Source organism: Hypanus sabinus, chromosome 31 (assembly GCF_030144855.1).
Source record: "Hypanus sabinus isolate sHypSab1 chromosome 31, sHypSab1.hap1, whole genome shotgun sequence".
NCBI lineage: Eukaryota > Metazoa > Chordata > Chondrichthyes > Myliobatiformes > Dasyatidae > Hypanus > Hypanus sabinus.
Window position 1 is genome coordinate 33,957,278 of NC_082736.1, and position 23,716 is coordinate 33,980,993.

Genomic DNA, 23,716 nt, shown 5'->3' on the forward strand with positions numbered 1-23,716 from the left:
GACAGCGACCCGCTGGCTGGAAATCAGCGTCCAGCATCTGGGACCCCCACCCAGAACACCCGGGGCCACGCCCGCTGCTGCTACCAGCGGAAAGGTCCAGCAGCCTCAGGCCCCACACCACCAGGTTCAGGAACAGTTACCCCTCAACCATCAGGAAGGAGGTACAGGAGCCTCAGGTCCCACACCACCAGGTTCAGGAACAGTTACCCCTCAGCCATCAGGCTCCTGAACCAGAGGGGGTAACCTCACTCACCCCCAACACTGAACTGTTCCCACGACCCACGGACTCACTTTCAAGGACTCTTCTCGAACTTTATTGCCTATTTATTTATTCATTATTATTATTATTATTATTTGTTGTCTTTCGTGTCTGTCTGACTCTGCTGTGCGTCTTTGTATCCGCTGCGAATGCCCGCAAGAAAATGGCCGTCGGGGTTGTAGGGCGACGGACAGGAACAGCCCTGTGCAGGGGTGGGGTGCCCAAGACTTTTTTGCCCAGCACCGGATTTGTCCACGGGGAGAGGGGAGCCGGCGGGAGCTAAGGATGTTGGAATTGGCGAGAGAGGAGTGCGGGACAGGGGGGTAGAGAAGCAGTGTGATGGGCACACCCAGCCCCGAGACACCAGGCAAGGTCATCTGATTCCAAGCCATTGGTTTATTCACCCTTACAGAATGCCCCTCTCCCCTCCCGCTCCCTCCCCTCTCCCTTCCTCTCTTCCCGACCACGATTCCCCCTCTCCCTGCCCCCTTCCCACTCTCAGTCCACAATAGCGACCCAGATCAGAATCTGGTTTATTATCACTCACCTATCATGAAATCTGTTTTTTTTTTCTTTTTGGCTGCAGCAATGCATAAAATTTTTTTGCAAAAGTCTCAGGCACGCGAGCTCTATCTGTGTGTTACATGGGACTGTACTTCGACAGTGTGTTTACTCGGCCGTCCTGGACCTTTGCAGACAGGACCATGTGCCCAGGGAGACTTCTTGAAACCTAGCGGGACCACATTTCGCAACCCCGGTTCCCTGTCTGACATGCAGAGGCGGTGGACTGAAGCAGAACTGGGGAGGAACTGAAAGACAAGACGTTCCAAGAAGGTGCACCTGATGATACTCGGAATGAGTTGGTTTTGTGAGCTCCTGGCCAGAGTCAGAATCAGAATTAGCTTTATTATTAGAGTTGCGGGTTAGAGAGCACGGCAGCATCGGAACCGAACCTTCGGCCCATCTGGTCCATACTGAACTTGAAAGACCTAGGTCAGGGGTTCCCAACTTGGGGTCCATGGACCCCTTACTTAATGGAATTGATCCCTGGCGTTAAGGAAAGGCTGGGAATTCCTGCTTGGAGATGAGTGGATGTGGAGAGGATGTTTCCTGTAGTGGGGGAGTCTAGGACCAGAGGACACAGATAGAGTGGATGTGGAGAGGATGTTTCCTATAGTGGAGGAGTCTAGGACCAGAGGACACAGATAAAGTGGATGTGGAGAGGATGTTTCCTATAGTGGGGGAGTCTAGGACCAGAGGACACAGATAAAGTGGATGTGGAGAGGATGTTTCCTATAGTGGGGGAGTCTAGGACCAGAGGACACAGATGGTGTGGATGTGGAGAGGATGTTTCCTATAGTGGGGGAGTCTAGGGACCAGAGGACACAGATAGAGTGGATGTGGAGAGGATGTCTCCTATAGTGGGGGAGCCTAGGACCAGAGGACACAGATAGAGTGGATGTGGAGAGGATGTTTCCTAATAGTGGGGGAGTCCAGGACCAGAGGACACAGATAGAGTGGATGTGGACGAGGATGTTTCCTATAGTGGGGGAGTCTAGGACCAGAGGACACAGATAGAGTGGATGTGGAGAGGATGTTTCCTATAGTGGAGGAGTCTAGGACCACAGATAAAGTGGATGTGGAGAGGATGTTTCCTATAGTGGGGGAGTCTAGGACCAGAGGACACAGATAAAGTGGATGTGGAGAGGATGTTTCCTATAGTGGGGGAGTCTAGGACCAGAGGACACAGATGGTGTGGATGTGGAGAGGATGTTTCCTATAGTGGGGGAGTCTAGGACCAGAGGACACAGATAGAGTGGATGTGGAGAGGATGTTTTCTATAGTGGGGGAGCCTAGCACCAGAGGACAAAGATGGTGTGGATGTGGAGAGGATGTTTCCTATACTGGGGGAGTCTAGGACCAGAGGACACATATAGAGTGGATGTGGAGAGGATGTTTCCTATAGTGGGGGAGTCTCGGACCAGAGGACACGGATAGAGTGGATGTGGAGAGGATGTTTCCTACGGTGGGGGGGGTCCAGGACCAACAGGCACAACATTAGAATTGAAGGACGTCGCTTTAGAACAGAGACGAGGTGGAATTTCTTGAGTCAGAGGGAGGTGAATCTGTGGCTGCGGAGTCCGAGTCATTGGGTATATTTAAAGTGGAGGTCCCCGTGACCTGCAGTCGGACCATAGCCCGCCATATCCCCCCCATCCATGTGCCTGTCCAAACAATATGCATTGATTGAGATACTTGCAAATTAGACCCTCCAGGCCGTGGTGCCCAGCAACCCACAGACATAATCCGAGCCTAATCACAGAACAATTTACAATGATCGATTAACCTACCAGCCAGTGGGAGGAAAACCGGAGCACCGGGAGGAAACCCACACCGTCACGGGGGAGCGTACAAACTCCTCACAGGCATTGAACCCGGGTCGCCGGTACTGTAAAGCGACGTGCTAACCGCTGCGGCGCGGTGCGGTTGGCGAATCGATTGTTTCGACGTTGCAATGGAACCCGCGTCCACCACTCGTGCAGCTCGATCCGCACCCGCTGAGTGAAGTCGTCAAGTCACTTTTATTGTCATTTCGACCATAGCTGCTGCTACAGTACACAGTAAAAACGAGACAACGTTTTTCAGGACCATGGTGTTACATGAAATAGTACAAAAAACTAGACTGAACTACGTAATAAACAACACAGAGAAAACTACACTAGACTACAGACCTACCCAGGACTGCATAAAGTGCACAAAACAGTGCAGGCGTTACAATAAATAATAAACAGGACAATAGGGCAGAAGGTGTCAGTCCAGGCTCTGGGTATTGAGGAGTCTGATAGGTTGGAAGAAGTTACCCCTCGAGTTCCCCCGAAACGTTTCACCTTTCACCCTCAACCCACGACCTCTGGTTGCAGTCCGGCCCAACCTCAGTGGGAAAACCCTGCGTGCATTTACCCTATCTATACCCCTCAGGATTCTGTGTACCCCTATCAAATCTTTGCTCTGAATTAGATGATGTGAGATTTGTTGTACAGTAAAGAGACATAAAATTATTGTAAATAATTAGCGGGTTAAGAGAGCAGTGAGGTGGTGTTCATGGGATCATGGACCGTTCCTAAATCTGATGGCAGAGGGGAAGAAGCTGTTCCTGAATTGCTGAGTGTGTGTCTTCAGGCTCCTGTACCTCCTCCCTGATGGCAGAGGGGAAGAAGCTGTTCCTGAATCGCTGAGTGTGTGTCTTCAGGCTCCTGTACCTCCTCCCTGATGGCAGAGGGGAAGAAGCTCTTCCCGAATCACTGAGTGTGTGTCTTCAGGCTCCTGTACCTCCTCCCTGATGGCAGAGGGGAAGAAGCTGTTCCTGAATCGCTGAGTGTGTGTCTTCAGGCTCCTGTACCTCCTCCCTGATGGCAGAGGGGGAGAAGCTGTTCCTGAATCGTCGAGTGTGTGTCTTCAGGCTCCTGTACCCCCTCTCTGATGGCAGAGGGGAAGAAGCTGTTCCTGAATCATTGAGTGTGTGTCTTCAGGCTCCTGTACCCCCTCTCTGATGGCAGAGGGGAAGAAGCTGTTCCTGAATCATTGAGTGTGTGTCTTCAGGCTCCTGTACCCCCTCTCTGATGGCAGAGGGGAAGAAGCTTTTCCTGAATCATTGAGTGTGTGTCTTCAGGCTCCTGTACCTCTTCCCTGATGGCAGAGGGGAAGAAGCTGTTCCTGAATCGTTGAGTGTGTGTCTTCAGGCTCCTGTACCTCCTCCCTGATGGCAGAGGGGAAGAAGCTGTTCCTGAATCACTGAGTGTGTGTCTTCAGGCTCCTGTGCCTCCTCCCTGATGGCAGAGGGGAAGAAGCTGTTCCTGAATCACTGAGTGTGTGTCTTCAGGCTCCTGTGCCTCCTCCCTGATGGTAGCAATGAGAAGCGGGCATGTCCTGGGTGGCAATACTCCTTCATAAAGGATGCCACCTTCTCGACTTGCTTCTTGCCTGTTACCCCGCTGGCGTTCGGGGCACCGGTGTAGATCCTCCATCTCGGGCGGTGTTCAGGGCTTCCTCCATCGTGTCGGTAGCTTCCTCTCGGTTTTCACCAAGTCCCAGGTGGAGACTCAGGAATACCGTCACACTCCGATGTAGAAGGATTCTCCGTTGCTGTTTCCATTACAGATTTGATTGACCAGTCAGGGTCGTTAGCCCTGAACCTGACGGACTGGTGGACCATTCTCTGACCTCTACCCTTTGACCTGTTTGGCGTGGGTGACCATACCAGGAGCCAAAGCGTAAAGCCCCTGACTCCAGCCAGTGTCGCTCTCCTGTCACGGAGAGCTCTCAGAGGACATGGCTGGACCCAAGTGCCGAGGAACGGCAGGCTCTCCATCACAGGAAGTCTCGACGGTGACTCGAGCCCAGGAGCGGAGGGTGGGACAGAGGGAGTAAGAGGTTAGACATCAGAATACCAACAGGGCCTCAGGGGAAGTGACGGATGGACCATTCATTCTGTCCACAACAATGTCCCCGCTGAACAGGAGTCCCCTCAGAATAACCTCAGCATGCAGCAAACCCGTGCCAGTCACAACTAACTCGACCAGGTGAAACCGAGAGCGCAGGGGTTTAACGGCTCCAGTTAACATAATGATTAGCTCTCCGAGATGCTCAGCACTCTACAACAAGCCACGGGGGTGGGGGGGGGGGAGCACAGCCGTGGGAGGGGGCAGTGAAGAGAGAATGCAATTGAATAATACCTCCCACTGACGCCTGCTCGTATCAACTTGTCTCCTTCCCTACCCCATCGACAACCCTGTACCTTTCCTCCCCTGCACCTTCCTCAGCCTCCCCACCTGCTCCTCTTCCCAATGTCTCTTCCTACCCCTCTCCCTCCCCCTACACCATCTACCCCCTCTCTCACCCCTCCCTCCCTGCTACTCCTGGATTTCCCCCCTCCTTCTCTTCCAGACACCCTCCCCATACCCTTTCACTCCACCCCTCCCTACTGTACAAATTTCTAACCTCTCCCCCCCCTCCGTTTTGCAGCCGCAGCTTCAGAGACACTTGGTGATTGCCGCCGTCAGTCGATTGTGACCAGACCACCCCGCCATGTCTGAGCAAATGCAAGCAGCCATGCCAGGAGACTGCGGCTCCCTCCTCCTCTACGATCGCCACTGCCCAGCACCGCTGCCCCCTGGGCTGGACGGAGTAGGCCTGGGCGGGTCGGCACCCCACGGCTTTACCCACGACCGGCTGGACGGCCTGCGGCCTCATTCCGGATCCCCCAAGATGGTCACCGTCACCGGCGACAACGGTTGGATGTCCTCAGGCCTACCTGGGGCGGCGGGTGCCAAGTCAGAGGGGGCAGCTGGGGGCCGCAGCCTGGACAGTTTCATCTACGGACCGCATGGCGAGAACCTTACTCCGGGCAGGCTGGACTCCTTCGACCAGGCCTTCGCTCACCGTCGCTCAAGGGGGCAGGGCCCAGGATTTTCCGGCTGCACCCAAACCCCCACTCTGAGGCAAATGCTAGCGGGAGTCACGACCTCACCCTGCTACCTCCAGGCTAGGCTCCCCCTGGGCCCTCATTGTCGTCCGCAGGAGGCCGCGGGCCTCCACTGCGCCATAGCGCAGGCCCGGAGCCTGCCAGGATTCGGGCAGCGACTGGCCCAGCCCCAGGACGAAGCAGATGGGAGAGGCAGCCCATATCGGCTCCCCCACGTGCACCAGGCCCACCGCCTCCTGCAAGGGACGGCAGCCCAGCCCGGGCGAGGGCAGGAAATGAGGAGGGAGGATCTCACACTGGGAGCCGGACAGGCCCAGTCCTATATCTGTGGACCACGGTCGCAGTTCTGCATGACAGAGACGCCGCGGGAGACAGTGCCAACACCAGTCTACCAGCAAAACAGCCACGGCTCCCCAGGTAACAGTGGGGTGTGGGGTGTGTCAGTATCACAGTGAGGGGTGTGGGGAGTGTCGGTGTCACAGTGAGGGGTGTGGGGCATGTCGGTGTCACAGTGAGGGGTGTGGGGTGTGTCAGTGTCACAGTGAGGGGTGTGGGGTGTGTCGGTGTCACAGTGAGGGTGAGGGGAGTGACGGTGTCACAGTGAGGGGTGTGGGGAGGGTCGGTGTCACAGTGAGGGGTGTGGGGAGGGTCGGTGTCACAGTGAGGGGTGTGGAGAGTGTCGGTGTCACAGTGAGGGTGAGGGGAGTGACGGTGTCACAGTGAGGGGTGTGGGGAGGGTCGGTGTCACAGTGAGGGGTGTGGGGAGGGTCGGTGTCACAGTGAGGGGTGTGGGGAGGGTCGGTGTCACAGTGAGGGGTGTGGGGTGTGTCAGTGTCACAGTGAGGGGTGTGGGGAGTGTCGGTGTCACAGTGAGGGGTGTGGGGAGTGTCGGTGTCACAGTGAGGGTGAGGGGAGTGTCAGTGTCACAGTGAGGGGTGTGGGGCGTGTCGGTGTCACACTGAGGGGTGTGGGGAGTGTCAGTGTCACAGTGAGGGTGTGGGGAGTGTCGGAGTCACAGTGAGGGGTGTGGGGTGTGTCAGTGTCACAGTGAGGGGTGTGGGGAGTGTCGGAGTCACAGTGAGGGGTGTGGGGAGTGTCGGTGTCACACTGAGGGGTGTGGGGAGTGTCGGAGTCATAGTGAGGGTGAGGGGAGTGACGGTGTCACAGTGAGGGGTGTGGGGAGGGTCGGTGTCACAGTGAGGGGTGTGGGGAGTGTCAGTGTCACAGTGAGGGGTGTGTCGGTGTCACAGTGAGGGTGAGGGGAGTGACGGTGTTACAGTGAGGGATGTGGGGAGTGTCGGTGCCACAGTGAGGGGTGTGGGGTATGTCAGTGTCACGGTGAGGGGTGTGGGGAGTGTCAGTGTCACAGTGAGGGGTGTGGGGCGTGTCGGTGTCACAGTGAGGGGTGTGGGGTGTGTCTGTGTCACAGTGAGGGTGTGGGGAGTGTCGGTGTCACAGTGAGGGGTGTGGGGAGTGTCAGTGTCACAGTGAGGGTGTGGGGTGTGTCGGTGTCACAGTGAGGGGTGTGGGGTGTGTCAGTGTCACAGTGAGGGGTGTGGGGAGTGTCGGTGTCACAGTGAGGGGTGTGGGGAGTGTCAGTGTCACAGTGAGGGGTGTGGGGAGTGTCAGTGTCATAGTGAGGGGTGTGGGGAGTGTCAGTGTCACAGTGAGGGGTGTGGGGTGTATCGGTGTCACAGTGAGGGGTGTGGGGTGTATCGGTGTCACAGTGAGGGGTGTGGGGAGTGTCGGTGTCACAGTGAGGGTGAGGGGAGTGTCAGTGTCACAGTGAGGGGTGTGAGGTGTGTCAGTGTCACAGTGAGGGGTGAGGGGTATGTCGGTGTCACAGAGATGGGTGTGGGGAGTGTCGGTGTCACAGTGAGGGTGAGGGGAGTGTCGGTGTCACAGTGAGGGGTGTGGGGTGTGTCGGTGTTACAGTGAGGGGTGTGGGGTGTGTCAGTGTCACAGTGAGGGGTGTGGGGAGGGACGGTGTCACAGTGAGGGGTGTGGGGTGTGTCAGTGTCACGGTGAGGGGTGTGGGGTGTCAGTGTTACAGTGAGGTGTGTGGGGTGTGTCAGTGTCACAGTGAGGGTGAGGGGAGTGACGGTGTCACAGTGAGGGGTGTGGGGAGTGTCAGTGTCACAGTGAGGGGTGTGGGGTGTGTCAGTGTCACGGTGAGGGGTGTGGGGTGTCAGTGTTACAGTGAGGTGTGTGGGGTGTGTCAGTGTCACAGTGAGGGGTGTGGGGCGTGTCGATGTCACAGTGAGGGGTGTGGGGTGTGTCAGTGTCACAGTGAGGGGTGTGGGGAGTGTCGGTGTCACAGTGATGGGTGTGGGGTGTGTCGGTGTCACGGTGAGGGGTGTGGGGTGTGTCGGTGTTACAGTGAGGGATGTGGGGAGTGTCGGTGTCACAGTGAGGGGTGTGGGGTGTGTCAGTGTCACAGTGAGGGTGTGGGGAGTGTCAGTGTGACAGTGAGGGTGTGGGGAGTGTCGGGGTCACAGTGAGGGTGTGGGGAGTGTCGGAGTCACAGTGAGGGGTGTGGGGTGTGTCAGTGTCACAGTGAGGGTGTGGGGAGTGTCGGAGTCACAGTGAGGGGTGTGGGGTGTGTCAGTGTCACAGTGAGCGTGTGGGGAGTGTCAGTGTGACAGTGAGGCGTGTGGGGAGTGTCGGTGTCACAGTGAGGGGTGTGGGGTGTGTCAGTGTCGCAGTGAGGGGTGTGGGGTGAGTCAGTGTCACAGTGAGGGGTGTGGGGTGTGTCGGTGTTACAGTGAGGGATGTGGGGAGTGTCGGTGTCACAGTGAGGGGTGTGGGGTGTGTCAGTGTCACAGTGAGGGTGTGGAGAGTGTCAGTGTGACAGTGAGGGTGTGGGGAGTGTCGGGGTCACAGTGAGGGGTGTGGGGTGTGTCAGTGTCACAGTGAGGGGTGTGGGGTGTGTCAGTGTCACAGTGAGGGTGTGGGGAGTGTCAGTGTGACAGTGAGGGTGTGGGGAGTGTCGGAGTCACAGTGAGGGATGTGGGGTGTGTCAGTGTCACAGTGAGGGTGTGGGGAGTGTCGGAGTCACAGTGAGGGGTGTGGGGTGTGTCAGTGTCACAGTGAGGGTGTGGGGAGTGTCAGTGTGACAGTGAGGCGTGTGGGGAGTGTCGGTGTCACAGTGAGGGGTGTGGGGTGTGTCAGTGTCGCAGTGAGGGGTGTGGGGTGAGTCAGTGTCACAGTGAGGGGTGTGGGGAGTGTCGGAGTCACAGTGAGGGGTGTGGGGAGTGTCGATGTCACAGTGAGGGGTGTGGGGTGTGTCAGTGTAACAGTGAGGGGTGTGGGGTGTGTCGGTGTAACAGTGGGGGGTGTGGGGAGTGTCAGTGTCACAGTGAGGGGTGTGGGGCGTGTCGGTGTCACAGTGAGGGTGTGGGGAGTGTCGCAGTCACAGTGAGGGTGTGGGGAGTGTCAGTGTCACAGTGAGGGGTGTGGGGAGTGTCGGTGTCACAGTGAGGGGTGTGGGGCGTGTCGGTGTCACAGTGAGGGGTGTGGGGTGTGTCAGTGTCACAGTGAGGGGTGTGGGGTGTGTCGGTGTAACAGTGAGGGGTGTGGGGAGTGTCAGTGTCACAGTGAGGGGTGTGGGGCGTGTCGGTGTCACAGTGAGGGGTGTGGGGAGTGTCAGTGTCACAGTGAGGGGTGTGGGGAGTGTCGGAGTCACAGTGAGGGGTGTGGGGTGTGTCGGTGTAACAGTGAGGGGTGTGGGGAGTGTCAGTGTCACAGTGAGGGTGTGGGGAGTGTCGGTGACACAGTGAGGGGTGTGGGGCGTGTCGGTGTCACAGTGAGGGGTTGTGGGGTGTGTCGGTGTAACAGTGAGGGGTGTGGGGAGTGTCGGAGTCACAGTGAGGGTGTGGGGTGTGTCAGTTTCATAGTGAGGGGTGTGGGGATTGTCAGTGTCACAGTGAGGGTGTGGGGTGTGTCAGTGTCACAGTGAGGGTGTGGGGAGTGTCGGAGTCACAGTGAGGGTGTGGGGAGTGTCGGTGTCACAGTGAGGGGTGTTGGGTGTGTCAGTGTCACTGTGAGGGTGTGGGGAGTGTCGGAGTCACAGTGAGGGTGTGGGGAGTGTCAGTGTCACAGTGAGGGGTGTGGGGAGTGTCGGAGTCACAGTGAGGGTGTGGGGAGTGTCGGTGTCACAGTGAGGGGTGTGGGGTGTGTCAGTGTCACAGTGAGGGGTGTGGAGAGTGTCGGTGTCACAGTGAGGGGTGTGGGGAGTGTCGGAGTCACAGTGTGGGGTGTGTCAGTGTCATAGTGAGGGGTGTGGGGTGTGTCAGTGTCACAGTGAGGGGTGTGGGGAGTGTCGGAGTCACAGTGAGGGTGTGGGGAGTGTCGGTGTCACAGTGAGGGGTGTGGGGTGTGTCAGTGTCACAGTGAGGGGTGTGGGGAGTGTCAGTGTCACAGTGAGGGTGTGGAGAGTGTCGGTGTCACAGTGAGGGGTCTGGGGAGTGTCGGAGTCACAGTGTGGGGTGTGTCAGTGTCGCAGTGAGGGGTGTGGGGAGTGTCGGAGTCACAGTGAGGGGTGTGGGGAGTGTCGGAGTCACAGTGAGGGGTGTAGGGAGTGTCTGTGTCACAGTGAGGGGTGTGGGGAGTGTCGGAGTCACAGTGAGGGGTGTGGGGTGTGTCAGTGTCACAGTGAGGCGTGTGGGGAGTGTCGGTGTCACAGTGAGGGGTGTGGGGTGTGTCATTGTCACAGTGAGGGGTGTGGGGAGTGTCAGTGTCACGGTGAGGGGTGTGGGGAGTGACGGAGACACAGTGAGGGGTGTGGGGTGTGTCGGTGTTACAGTGAGGGTGTGGAGAGTGTCGGTGTCACAGTGAGGGATGTGGGGAGTGTCGGTGCCACAGTGAGGGGTGTGGGGTGTGTCAGTGTCACAGTGAGGTTGTGGGGTGTGTCGGTGTAACAGTGAGGGGTGTGGGGAGTGTCAGTGTCACAGTGAGGGTGTGGAGAGTGTCGGTGTCACAGTGAGGGGTGTGGGGAGTGTCGGAGTCACAGTGTGGGGTGTGTCAGTGTCGCAGTGAGGGGTGTGGGGAGTGTCGGAGTCACAGTGAGGGGTGTGGGGAGTGTCGGAGTCACAGTGAGGGGTGTAGGGAGTGTCTGTGTCACAGTGAGGGGTGTGGGGAGTGTCGGAGTCACAGTGAGGGGTGTGGGGTGTGTCAGTGTCACAGTGAGGCGTGTGGGGAGTGTCGGTGTCACAGTGAGGGGTGTGGGGTGTGTCATTGTCACAGTGAGGGGTGTGGGGAGTGTCAGTGTCACAGTGAGGGGTGTGGGGTGTGTCAGTGTCACAGTGAGGGGTGTGGGGAGTGTCGGAGTCACAGTGAGGGGTGTAGGGAGTGTCAGTGTCACAGTGAGGGGTGTGGGGAGTGTCGGAGTCACAGTGAGGGGTGTGGGGTGTGTCAGTGTCACAGTGAGGGGTGTGGGGTGTGTCGGTGTAACAGTGAGGGGTGTGGGGTGTGTCAGTGTCACAGTGAGGGGTGTGGGGAGTGTCAGTGTCACAGTGAGGGGTGTGGGGTGTGTCGGTGTCACAGTGAGGGGTGTGGGGAGGGTCGGTGTCACAGTGAGGGGTGTGGGGAGTGTCAGTGTCACAGTGAGGGGTGTGGGGTGTGTCGGTGTCACAGTGAGGGGTGTGGGGAGTGTCAGTGTCACAGTGAGGGGTGTGGGGTGTGTCGGTGTCACAGTGAGGGGTGTGGGGCGTGTCGGTGTCACTGTGAGGGGTGTGGGGAGTGTCAGTGTCACAGTGAGGGGTGTGGGGAGTGTCGGAGTCACAGTGAGGGTGTGGGGAGTGTCAGTGTCACAGTGAGGGGTGTGGGGTGTGTCGGTGTCACAGTGAGGGGTGTGGGGAGTGTCAGTGTCACAGTGAGGTTGTGGGGTGTGTCGGTGTCACTGTGAGGGGTGTGGGGAGTGTCAGTGTCACAGTGAGGGGTGTGGGGAGTGTCGGAGTCACAGTGAGGGTGTGGGGAGTGTCAGTGTCACAGTGAGGTTGTGGGGTGTGTCGGTGTCACTGTGAGGGGTGTGGGGAGTGTCAGTGTCACAGTGAGGGGTGTGGGGAGTGTCGGAGTCACAGTGAGGGTGTGGGGAGTGTCAGTGTCACAGTGAGGGGTGTGGGGTGTGTCGGTGTCACAGTGAGGGGTGTGGGGAGTGTCGGAGTCACAGTGAGGGTGTGGGGAGTGTCAGTGTCACAGTGAGGGGTGTGGGGTGTGTCGGTGTAACAGTGTGGGGTGTGTCAGTGTCGCAGTGAGGGGTGTGGGGAGTGTCAGTGTCACAGTGAGGCGTGTGGGGAGTGTCAGTGTCGCAGTGAGGGGTGTGGGGTGTGTCAGTGTCACAGTGAGGGGTGTGGGGTGTGTCAGTGTCACAGTGAGGGGTGTTCTGGTGTGTCGGTGTAACAGTGAGGGGTGTGGGGAGTGTCAGTGTCACAGTGAGGGGTGTGGGGCGTGTCGGTGTCACAGTGAGGGGTGTGGGGTGTGTCAGTGTCACAGTGAGGTTGTGGGGTGTGTCGGTGTAACAGTGAGGGGTGTGGGGAGTGTCGGAGTCACAGTGAGGGGTGTGGGGTGTGTCAGTGTCACAGTGAGGGTGTGGGGAGTGTCGGTGTCACAGTGAGGGGTGTGGGGTGTGTCAGTGTCACAGTGCGGGGTGTGGGGAGTGTCAGTGTCACAGTGAGGGGTGTGGGGTGTGTCAGTGTCACAGAGAGGGGTGTGGGGAGTGTCGGAGTCACAGTGAGGGGTGTAGGGAGTGTCAGTGTCACAGTGAGGGGTGTGGGGAGTGTCGGAGTCACAGTGAGGGGTGTGGGGAGTGTCAGTGTCACAGTGAGGGGTGTGGGGTGTGTCAGTGTCACAGTGAGGGGTGTGGGGTGTGTCGGTGTAACAGTGAGGGGTGTGGGGTGTGTCAGTGTCACAGTGAGGGGTGTGGGGTGTGTCGGTGTCACAGTGAGGGGTGTGGGGAGTGTCAGTGTCACAGTGAGGGGTGTGGGGTGTGTCGGTGTCACAGTGAGGGGTGTGGGGAGGGTCGGTGTCACAGTGAGGGGTGTGGGGAGTGTCAGTGTCACAGTGAGGGGTGTGGGGTGTGTCGGTGTCACAGTGAGGGGTGTGGGGAGTGTCAGTGTCACAGTGAGGGGTGTGGGGAGTGTCGGTGTCACAGTGAGGGGTGTGGGGTGTGTCAGTGTCACAGTGAGGTTGTGGGGTGTGTCGGTGTCACTGTGAGGGGTGTGGGGAGTGTCAGTGTCACAGTGAGGGGTGTGGGGCGTGTCAGTGTCACAGTGAGGGTGTGGGGAGTGTCGGAGTCACAGTGAGGGTGTGGGGAGTGTCAGTGTCACAGTGAGGGGTGTGGGGAGTGTCGGTGTCACAGTGAGGGTTGTGGGGTGTGTCGGTGTAACAGTGAGGGGTGTGGGGAGTGTCAGTGTCACAGTGAGGGGTGTGGGGCGTGTCGGTGTCACAGTGAGGGGTGTGGGGTGTGTCGGTGTAACAGTGAGGGGTGTGGGGAGTGTCAGTGTCACAGTGAGGGTGTGGGGAGTGTCGGTGACACAGTGAGGGGTGTGGGGCGTGTCGGTGTCACAGTGAGGGTTGTGGGGTGTGTCGGTGTAACAGTGAGGGGTGTGGGGAGTGTCAGTGTCACAGTGAGGGTGTGGGGTGTGTCAGTGTCACAGTGAGGGGTGTGGGGTGTATCGGTGTCACAGTGAGGGGTGTGGGGCTTGTCGGTGTCACAGTGAGGGGTGTGGGGTGTGTCAGTGTCACAGTGAGGGGTGTGGGGAGTGTCGGAGTCACAGTGAGGGGTGTGGGGCGTGTCGGTGTCACAGTGAGGGGTGTGGGGTGTGTCGGTGTAACAGTGGGGTGTGGGGAGTGTCAGTGTCACAGTGAGGGTGTGGGGAGTGTCGGTGACACAGTGAGGGGTGTGGGGCGTGTCGGTGTCACAGTGAGGGGTTGTGGGGTGTGTCGGTGTAACAGTGAGGGGTGTGTGGAGTGTCGGAGTCACAGTGAGGGGTGTGGGGAGTGTCAGTGTCACAGTGAGGGGTGTGGGGTGTCAGTGTCACAGTGAGGGTGTGGGGAGTGTCGGTGATACAGTGAGGGGTGTGGGGCGTGTCGGTGTCACAGTGAGGGGTTGTGGGGTGTGTCGGTGTAACAGTGAGGGGTGTGGGGAGTGTCGGAGTCACAGTGAGGGGTGTGGGGAGAGTTGGAGTCACAGTGAGGTTGTGGGGTGTGTCGGTGTAACAGTGAGGGTGTGGGGAGTGTCAGTGTCACAGTGAGGTTGTGGGGTGTGTCAGTGTCACAGTGAGGGGTGTGGGGCGTGTCGGTGTCACAGTGAGGGGTGTGGGGTGTGTCAGTGTCACAGTGAGGGGTGTGTGGTGTGTCAGTGTCACAGTGAGGGTGTGGGGAGTGTCGGAGTCACAGTGAGGGGTGTGGGGAGTGTCGGAGTCACAGTGAGGGGTGTAGGGAGTGTCTGTGTCACAGTGAGGGGTGTGGGGAGTGTCGGAGTCACAGTGAGGGGTGTGGGGTGTGTCAGTGTCACAGTGAGGTTGTGGGGTGTGTCGGTGTCACAGTGAGGGGTGTGGGGTGTGTCAGTGTCACAGTGAGGGGTGTGGGGTGTATCGGTGTCACAGTGAGGGGTGTGGGGAGTGTCGGTGTCACAGTGAGGGGTGTGGGGAGTGTCGGTGTCACAGTGAGGGGTGTGGGGTGTGTCAGTGTCACAGTGAGGGGTGTGGGGAGTGTCAGTGTCACAGTGAGGGGTGTGGGGTGTGTCAGTGTCACAGTGAGGTTGTGGGGTGTGTCGGTGTAACAGTGAGGGGTGTGGGGAGTGTCGGAGTCACAGTGAAGGGTGTGGGGTGTGTCGGTGTCACAGTGAGGGGTGAGGGGAGTGTCAGTGTCACAGTGAGGGGTGTGGGGTGTGTCAGTGTCACAGTGAGGGGTGTGGGGAGTGTCAGTGTCACAGTGAGGGGTGTGGGGTGTGTCAGTGTCACAGTGAGGGGTGTGGGGAGTGTCAGTGTCACAGTGAGGGGTGTGGGGTGTGTCATTGTCACAGTGAGGGGTGAGGGGAGTGTCAGTGTCACAGTGAGGGGTGTGGGGTGTGTCAGTGTGACAGTGAGGCGTGTGGGGAGTGTCAGTGTCACAGTGAGGCGTGTGGGGTGTGTCAGTGTCACAGTGAGGGGTGTGGGGAGTGTCAGTGTCACAGTGAGGGGTGTGGGGTGTGTCATTGTCACAGTGAGGGGTGAGGGGAGTGTCAGTGTCACAGTGAGGGGTGAGGGGAGTGTCAGTGTCACAGTGAGGGGTGTGGGGAGTGTCGGAGTCACAGTGAGGGTGTGGGGAGTGTCAGAGTCACAGTGAGGGTGTGGGGAGTGTCAGTGTCACAGTGAGGGTGTGGGGAGTGTCGGAGTCACAGTGAGGGGTGTGGGGTGTGTCAGTGTCACAGTGAGGGGTGTGGGGTGTGTCAGTGTCACAGTGAGGGTGTGGGGAGTGTCGGAGTCACAGTGAGGGTGTGGGGTGTGTCAGTGTCACAGTGAGGGTGTGGGGAGTGTCAGTGTGACAGGTGAGGGGTGTGGGGTGTGTCAGTGTCGCAGTGAGGGGTGTGGGGTGAGTCAGTGTCACAGTGAGGGGTGAGGGGTGTGTAGGTGTCACAGTGATGGGTGTGGGGTGTGTCAGTGTCACAGTGAGGGGTGTGGGGTGTGTCAGTGTCACAGTGAGGGGTGTGGGGAGTGTCAGTGTCACAGTGAGGGGTGTGGGGTGTGTCAGTGTCACAGTGAGGGGTGTGGGGAGTGTCAGTGTCACAGTGAGGGGTGTGGGGTGTGTCAGTGTCACAGTGAGGTTGTGGGGTGTGTCGGTGTAACAGTGAGGGGTGTGGGGAGTGTCGGAGTCACAGTGAGGGGTGTGGGGTGTGTCGGTGTCACAGTGAGGGGTGAGGGGAGTGTCAGTGTCACAGTGAGGGGTGTGGGGTGTGTCAGTGTCACAGTGAGGGGTGTGGGGAGTGTCAGTGTCACAGTGAGGGGTGTGGGGTGTGTCAGTGTCACAGTGAGGGGTGTGGGGTGTGTCATTGTCACAGTGAGGGGTGAGGGGAGTGTCAGTGTCACAGTGAGGGGTGTGGGGAGTGTCAGTGTCACAGTGAGGGGTGTGGGGTGTGTCAGTGTCACAGTGAGGGGTGTGGGGAGTGTCAGTGTCACAGTGAGGGGTGTGGGGTGTGTCAGTGTCACAGTGAGGTTGTGGGGAGTGTCGGAGTCACAGTGAGGGGTGTAGTGAGTGTCTGTGTCACAGTGAGGGGTGTGGGGAGTGTCGGAGTCACAGTGAGGGGTGTGGGGTGTGTCAGTGTCACAGTGAGGCGTGTGGGGAGTGTCGGTGTCACAGTGAGGGGTGTGGGGTGTGTCATTGTCACAGTGAGGGGTGTGGGGAGTGTCAGTGTCACGGTGAGGGGTGTGGGGAGTGACGGAGTCACAGTTAGGGGTGTGGGGTGTGTCGGTGTTACAGTGAGGGTGTGGAGAGTGTCGGTGTCACAGTGAGGGATGTGGGGAGTGTCGGTGCCACAGTGAGGGGTGTGGGGTGTGTCAGTGTCACAGTGAGGTTGTGGGGTGTGTCGGTGTAACAGTGAGGGGTGTGGGGAGTGTCAGTGTCACAGTGAGGGTGTGGAGAGTGTCGGTGTCACAGTGAGGGGTGTGGGGAGTGTCGGAGTCACAGTGTGGGGTGTGTCAGTGTCGCAGTGAGGGGTGTGGGGAGTGTCGGAGTCACAGTGAGGGGTGTGGGGAGTGTCGGAGTCACAGTGAGGGGTTTAGGGAGTGTCTGTGTCACAGTGAGGGGTGTGGGGAGTGTCGGAGTCACAGTGAGGGGTGTGGGGTGTGTCAGTGTCACAGTGAGGCGTGTGGGGAGTGTCGGTGTCACAGTGAGGGGTGTGGGGTGTGTCATTGTCACAGTGAGGGGTGTGGGGAGTGTCAGTATCACAGTGAGTGGTGTGGGGTGTGTCAGTGTCACTGTGAGGGGTGTGGGGTGTGTCGGTGTAACAGTGAGGGGTGTGGGGTGTGTCAGTGTCACAGTGAGGGGTGTGGGGAGTGTCGGTGTAACAGTGATGGGTGTGCGGAGTGTCAGTGTCACAGTGAGGGGTGTGGGGCGTGTCGGTGTCACAGTGAGGGGTGTGGGGTGTGTCAGTGTCACAGTGAGGTTGTGGGGTGTGTCGGTGTAACAGTGAGGGGTGTGGGGAGTGTCGGAGTCACAGTGAGGGGTGTGGGGTGTGTCAGTGTCACAGTGAGGGTGTGGGGTGTGTCAGTGTCACAGTGAGGGTGTGGGGAGTGTCGGTGTAACAGTGAGGGGTGTGGGGTGTGTCAGTGTCACAGTGAGGGGTGTGGGGAGTGTCAGTGTCACAGTGAGGGCTGTGGGGTGTGTCAGTGTCACAGTGAGGGGTGTGGGGAGTGTCGGAGTCACAGTGAGGGGTGTAGGGAGTGTCAGTGTCACAGTGAGGGGTGTGGGGAGTGTCGGAGTCACAGTGAGGGGTGTGGGGAGTGTCAGTGTCACAGTGAGGGGTGTGGGGTGTGTCAGTGTCACAGTGAGGGGTGTGGGGTGTGTCGGTGTAACAGTGAGGGGTGTGGGGTGTGTCAGTGTCACAGTGAGGGGTGTGGGGTGTGTCGGTGTCACAGTGAGGGGTGTGGGGAGTGTCAGTGTCACAGTGAGGGTGTGGGGTGTGTCGGTGTCACGGTGAGGGGTGTGGGGCGTGTCGGTGTCACAGTGAGGGGTGTGGGGAGTGTCGTAGTCACAGTGAGGGGTGTGGGGAGTGTCAGTGTCACAGTGAGGGGTGTGGGGTGTGTCGGTGTAACAGTGAGGGGTGTGGGGAGTGACGGTGTCACAGTGAGGGGTGTGGGGTGTGTCGGTGTCACAGTGAGGGGTGTGGGGAGGGTCGGTGTCACAGTGAGGGGTGTGGGGAGTGTCAGTGTCACAGTGAGGGGTGCGGGGTGTGTCGGTGTCACAGTGAGGGGTGTGGGGAGTGTCAGTGTCACAGTGAGGGGTGTGGGGTGTGTCGGTGTCACAGTGAGGGGTGTGGGGCGTGTCGGTGTCACAGTGAGGGGTGTGGGGTGTGTCAGTGTCACAGTGAGGTTGTGGGGTGTGTCGGTGTCACTGTGAGGGGTGTGGGGAGTGTCAGTGTCACAGTGAGGGGTGTGGGGCGTGTCGGTGTCACAGTGAGGGGTATGGGGTGTGTCAGTGTCACAGTGAGGGGTGTGGGGTGTGTCGGTGTAACAGTGAGGGGTGTGGGGAGTGTCAGTGTCACAGTGAGGGGTGTGGGGTGTGTCAGTGTCACAGTGAGGGGTGTGGGGTGTGTCGGTGTAACAGTGAGGGGTGTGGGGAATGTCAGTGTCACAGTGAGGGGTGTGGGGCGTGTCGGTGTCACAGTGAGGGGTGTGGGGTGTGTCAGTGTCACAGTGAGGTTGTGGGGTGTGTCGGTGTAACAGTGAGGGGTGTGGGGAGTGTCGGAGTCACAGTGAGGGGTGTGGGGTGTGTCAGTGTCACAGTGAGGGTGTGGGGAGTGTCGGTGTCACAGTGAGGGGTGTGGGGTGTGTCAGTGTCACAGTGAGGGGTGTGGGGAGTGTCAGTGTCACAGTGAGGGGTGTAGGGTGTGTCAGTGTCACAGTGAGGGGTGTGGGGAGTGTCGGAGTCACAGTGAGGGGTGTAGGGAGTGTCAGTGTCACAGTGAGGGGTGTGGGGAGTGTCGGAGTCACAGTGAGGGGTGTGGGGAGTGTCAGTGTCACAGTGAGGGGTGTGGGGTGTGTCAGTGTCACAGTGAGGGGTGTGGGGTGTGTCGGTGTAACAGTGAGGGGTGTGGGGTGTGTCAGTGTCACAGTGAGGGGTGTGGGGTGTGTCGGTGTCACAGTGAGGGGTGTGGGGAGTGTCAGTGTCACAGTGAGGGGTGTGGGGTGTGTCGGTGTCACAGTGAGGGGTGTGGGGAGGGTCGGTGTCACAGTGAGGGGTGTGGGGAGTGTCAGTGTCACAGTGAGGGGTGTGGGGTGTGTCGGTGTAACAGTGAGGGGTGTGGGGAGTGTTGGAGTTACAGTGAGGGGTGTGGGGAGTGTCAGTGTCACAGTGAGGGGTGTGGGGTGTCAGTGTCACAGTGAGGGTGTGGGGAGTGTCGGTGACACAGTGAGGGGTGTGGGGCGTGTCGGTGTCACAGTGAGGGGTTGTGGGGTGTGTCGGTGTAACAGTGAGGGGTGTGGGGAGTGTCGGAGTCACAGTGAGGGGTGTGGGGAGAGTCGGAGTCACAGTGAGGTTGTGGGGTGTGTCGGTGTAACAGTGAGGGTGTGGGGAGTGTCAGTGTCACAGTGAGGTTGTGGGGTGTGTCGGAGTCACAGTGAGGGTGTGGGGAGTGTCAGTGTCACAGTGAGGGGTGTGGGGCGTGTCAGTGTCACAGTGAGGGGTATGGGGTGTGTCAGTGTCACAGTGAGGGGTGTGGGGCGTGTCGGTGTCACAGTGAGGGGTGTGGGGTGTGTCAGTGTCACAGTGAGGTTGTGGGGTGTGTCGGTGTCACAGTGAGGGGTGTGGGGTGTGTCAGTGTCACAGTGAGGGGTGTGGGGTGTATCGGTGTCACAGTGAGGGGTGTGGGGTGTATCGGTGTCACAGTGAGGGGTGTGGGGTGTGTCAGTGTCACAGTGAGGGGTGTGGGGTATATCGGTGTCACAGTGAGGGGTGTGGGGTGTGTCAGTGTCACAGTGAGGGGTGTGGGGTGTATCGGTGTCACAGTGAGGGGTGTGGGGAGTGTCGGTGTCACAGTGAGGGGTGTGGGGAGTGTCGGTGTCACAGTGAGGGGTGTGGGGTGTGTCGGTGTAACAGTGAGGTTGTGGGGTGTGTCGGTGTAACAGTGAGGGGTGTGGGGTGTGTCGGTGTAACAGTGAGGGGTGTGGGGAGTGTCGGAGTCACAGTGAGGGGTGTGGGGAGTGTCGGAGTCACAGTGAGGGGTGTGGGGTGTGTCGGAGTCACAGTGAGGGGTGTGGGGAGTGTCGGAGTCACAGTGAGGGGTGTGGGGTGTGTCGGTGTCACAGTGAGGGGTGTGGGGTGTGTCGGTGTAACAGTGAGGGGTGTGGGGTGTGTCGGTGTCACAGTGAGGGGTGTGGGGAGGGTCGGTGTCACAGTGAGGGGTGTGGGGAGTGTCAGTGTCACAGTGAGGGGTGTGGGGTGTGTCGGTGTCACAGTGAGGGGTGTGGGGAGTGTCGGTGTCACAGTGAGGGGTGTGGGGAGTGTCAGTGTCACAGTGAGGGGTGTGGGGTGTGTCAGTGTCACAGTGAGGGTGTGGGGTGTCAGTGTCACAGTGAGGTTGTGGGGTGTGTCTGTGTAACAGTGAGGGGTGTGGGGAGTGTCGGAGTCACAGTGAGGGGTCTGGGGAGAGTCGGAGTCACAGTGAGGGGTGTGGGGTGTGTTATATTTCCAGATGAGGTGTGTTCGAAATTGTTTTCCGCTGGGAATGTCGGGTTCTGCTCTCGCTGTGCATGCTGTACGTGCGGGCGAATGCGGGACATATTCGCCCCCCGTACCTGACTGGCTGCCTTCCTCCTCTCTGTCCCCACAGTCGCCGTCTCTAGCGCCTCCCCACACTACCCGGGTCCCTGCCAGAGGTCGGAGTCAGAGAATGCCTGTGTCCAGCTGTTGGACCCCTCCACCAGCAAATACCTGAACCCCCCGCTCCGCCCCACCGAACTCTACTGGGAACAGGTAGGCTTGTCCGCGGTCTCAGAGTGGCGTCTGCCCTCTGCTCCTGCGCAGGAGGTAGGCATCCCCACACTCACTCGGGTGAGCTGTCGCGACAGATACATCTGGGGCATTTAAGGGAACCTCTGGCTAACCACGCGATCAGTGCCTCTCATAATCTTGTACACCTCTGTCAGGTCACCTCTCACCCTCCGCCGCTCCAAGGAAAAAAGGCCGAGTTCACTCAACCTGTTCTCCTCGGGCACGCTCCCCAGTCCCGGCGACACCCTTGTAAATCTCCTCTGAAATCTCCGCGTTTAAGGTGAGAGCTGGGTGACCCGAGGGCAGCGAGATGCCCCAGAATGGACGCGACCGGCCCCACTCGCCTGAGGTACTGCCCTTCTCCGGAGAGCCTGTACACCCCCAGGCAGACTCGTGGGTGGTGGAAAGATGGAGGCCCATGTGGGAGGGGATCGATTTCCAGAATAGGTGAAGTTTGTTGTGTGCCGTAGGGCCTGTACTGTCCTGTGCTCTGTGTACTGAGACAGGGAGGGAGACAAAAGAGGTGGGGGTGTGGCACTGTTGATCAGAGATAGTGTCACGGCTGCAGAGAAGGAGGAAATCCTGGAGGGATTGTCGACGGAGTCTCTGTGGGTGGAAGATAGGAACAGGAAGGGGTCAATAACTCTACTGGGTATATTTATAGACTACCCAATAGTAACAGGGACATCGAGGAGTAGATAGGGAGACAGATTCTGCAAAGGCGTAATAATAACAGGGTTGTTGTGGTGGGAGATTTTAATTTCCCCAATATTGATTGGCATCTCCCTAGAGCAAGGGGTTTAGATGGGATGGAGTTTGTTAGGTGTGTTCAGGAAGGTTTCTTGACACAATATGTACATAAGCCTACAAGAGGAGAGGCTGTACTTGATCTGGTATTGGGAAATGAACCTGGTCAGGTGTCAGTTCTCTCAGTGGGAGAGAATTTTGGAGATAGTGATCGCAATTCTATCTCCTTTACATTGGATAGGGATAGGAACAGACAAGTCAGGGAAAGTGTTTAATTGGAGTAAGGGGAAATATGAGGCGATCAGGCAGGAACTTGGAAGCATAAATTGGAAACAGATGTTTTCAGGGAAATGCACCGAAGAAATGTGGCAAATGTTCAGGGGATATTTGCGTGGGGTTCTGCATTGGTACGTTCCAATGAGACAGGATACAGGAACCATGGTGTACAAAGTCTGTTGTAAATCTAGTCAAGATGAAAAGCTTACGAAGGTTCAAAATACTAGGTAATGATAGCGATCTAGAAGATTATAAGGCCAGCAGGAAGGAGCTTAGGAATGAAATTAGGAGAGCCAGAAGGGGCCTTGAGAAGACCTTGGCGGGCAGGGTTAAAGAAAACCCCAAGGTATTCTACAAGTATGTGAAGAGAAACAGGATAGGACCAATCAAATGTGACAGTGGAAAAGTGTGTATGGAATGGGAGCAGAGAGCAGAGGTACTTAATGAGTACTTTGTTTCAGTATTCACTATGGAAATGATCTTGGTGATTGTAGTGATGACTTACAGTGGACTGAAAAGCTTGAGCATGTAGATATTAAGAAAGAGGGTGTGCTGGAGCTTTGGAAAGCATCAAGTTGGATAAGTTACCGGGACAGGGTGAGATGTACCCCAGGCTACTGTGGGAGGCGAGGGAGGAGATTGTTGAGCCTCTGGTGATGATCTTTGCATCATCAATGAGAGGTCCCGGAGGATTGGAGGGTTGCTGATGTTGTTCCCTTATTCAGGAAAGGGAGTAGAGATAGCCCAGGAAAATATAGACCAGTGAGTCTTACCTCAGTGGTTGGTAAGTTGATGGAGAAGATCCTGAGAGGCAGGATTTATGAACATTTGGTATAATATGTATAATATGATTAGGAATAGTCAGCATTGCTTTATGAAAGGCAGGTCATGCATTATGAGCCTGATTGAATTTTTTGAGAATGTGACTAAACACATTGATGAAGGAAGAGCAGTAGGTGTAGTGTATATGGATTTCAGCAAGGCATTTGATAAGGTACCTCATGCAGGGTTTATTGAGAAAGTAAGGAGGCATGGGATCGAAGGGGACATTGCTTTGTGGATCCAGAATTGGTTTGCCCACAGAAGGCAAAGAGTGGTTGTAGATGGGTCATATTCTGCATGGAGGTCGGTGACCAGCCTCAGGGATCTGTTCTGGGACCCTTACTCTTCGTGATTTTTATAAATGACCTGGATGAGGAAGTGGAGGATGGGTTAGTAAGTTTGCTGGTGACACAAAGGTTGGGGGTGTTGTGGATAGTGTGGATGACTGTTAGAGGTTACAGCAGGACATTGATAGGATGCAAAACTGGGCTGAGAAGTGGCAGATGGAGTTCAACCCAGACAAGTGTGAGGTGGTTCATTTTGATAGGTCACATATGATGGCAGAATATAGTATTAATGGTAAGACTCTTGGCAGTGTGGAGAATCAGAGGGATCTTGGGGTCCGAGTCCATAGGACACTCAAAGCTGCTGCGCAGGTTGACTCTGTGGTTTAGAAAGCATACGGTGTATTGGCCTTCATCAACTGTGGGATTGAGTTTAAGAGCCGAGAGGTAATGTTGCAGCTATTTAGGGCCCTGGTCAGACCCCACTTGGAGTACTGTGCTCAGTTCTGGTCGCCTCACTACAGGAAGGATGTGGAAACCATAGAAAGGGTGCAGAGGAGATTTACAAGGATGTTGCCTGGATTGGGGAGCATGCCTGGTGAGAATTGGGTGAGTGAACTCGGCCTTTTCTCCTTGGAGCGACGGAGGATGAGAGGTGACCTGATAGAGGTGTACAAGATGATGAGAGGCATTGATCATGTGGATAGTCAGAGGCTTTTTCCCAGGGCTGAGATGGCTAGCACGAGAGGGCACAGGTTTAAGGTGCTGGGGGGTAGGTACAGAGGAGATGTCAGGGGTTAAGTATTTTACACAGAGAGTGGTGAGTGTGTGGAAGGGGCTGCCGACAACGGTGGTGGAGACGGATACGATAGAGTCTTTTAAGAGACTCCTGGACAGGTACATGGAGCTCAGAAAAATAGAGGGTTATGAGTAGCCTGAGATACATTTAAGGACATGTTTGGCACAGGTTTGTGGGCCGAAGGGCCTGTATTGCGCTGTCGGTTTTCCGTGTTTCTATGGTCTTAGCGGGAGAAGCCGGAGAGTGGTAGTAGAGGGTTGCCTCTCTCTCTGGAGGCCTGTGACTCATGGAGTGCTGGCGGGTCCGTTGTCGATTGTCATTTATCAGTGATCTGGATGATGGTGTGGTCAACTGGACCA

The 23,716-nt window shown here is 57.5% G+C and overlaps 1 protein-coding gene across 1 annotated transcript in view; it reads left to right on the forward strand.

Annotated features, from left to right (window-relative positions):
- The window catches only part of LOC132383713 (uncharacterized), a 29,989-nt gene that overhangs the window by 684 nt on the left and 5,589 nt on the right, over positions 1 to 23,716 (forward strand). The window contains exons 2-3 of the mRNA XM_059954902.1: positions 5,282 to 6,158; positions 20,269 to 20,411. Coding sequence (XP_059810885.1) covers positions 5,345 to 6,158; positions 20,269 to 20,411 — 957 coding nt within the window. The 5' untranslated portion in view covers positions 5,282 to 5,344. The remainder of the gene's footprint in view (positions 1 to 5,281; positions 6,159 to 20,268; positions 20,412 to 23,716) is intronic.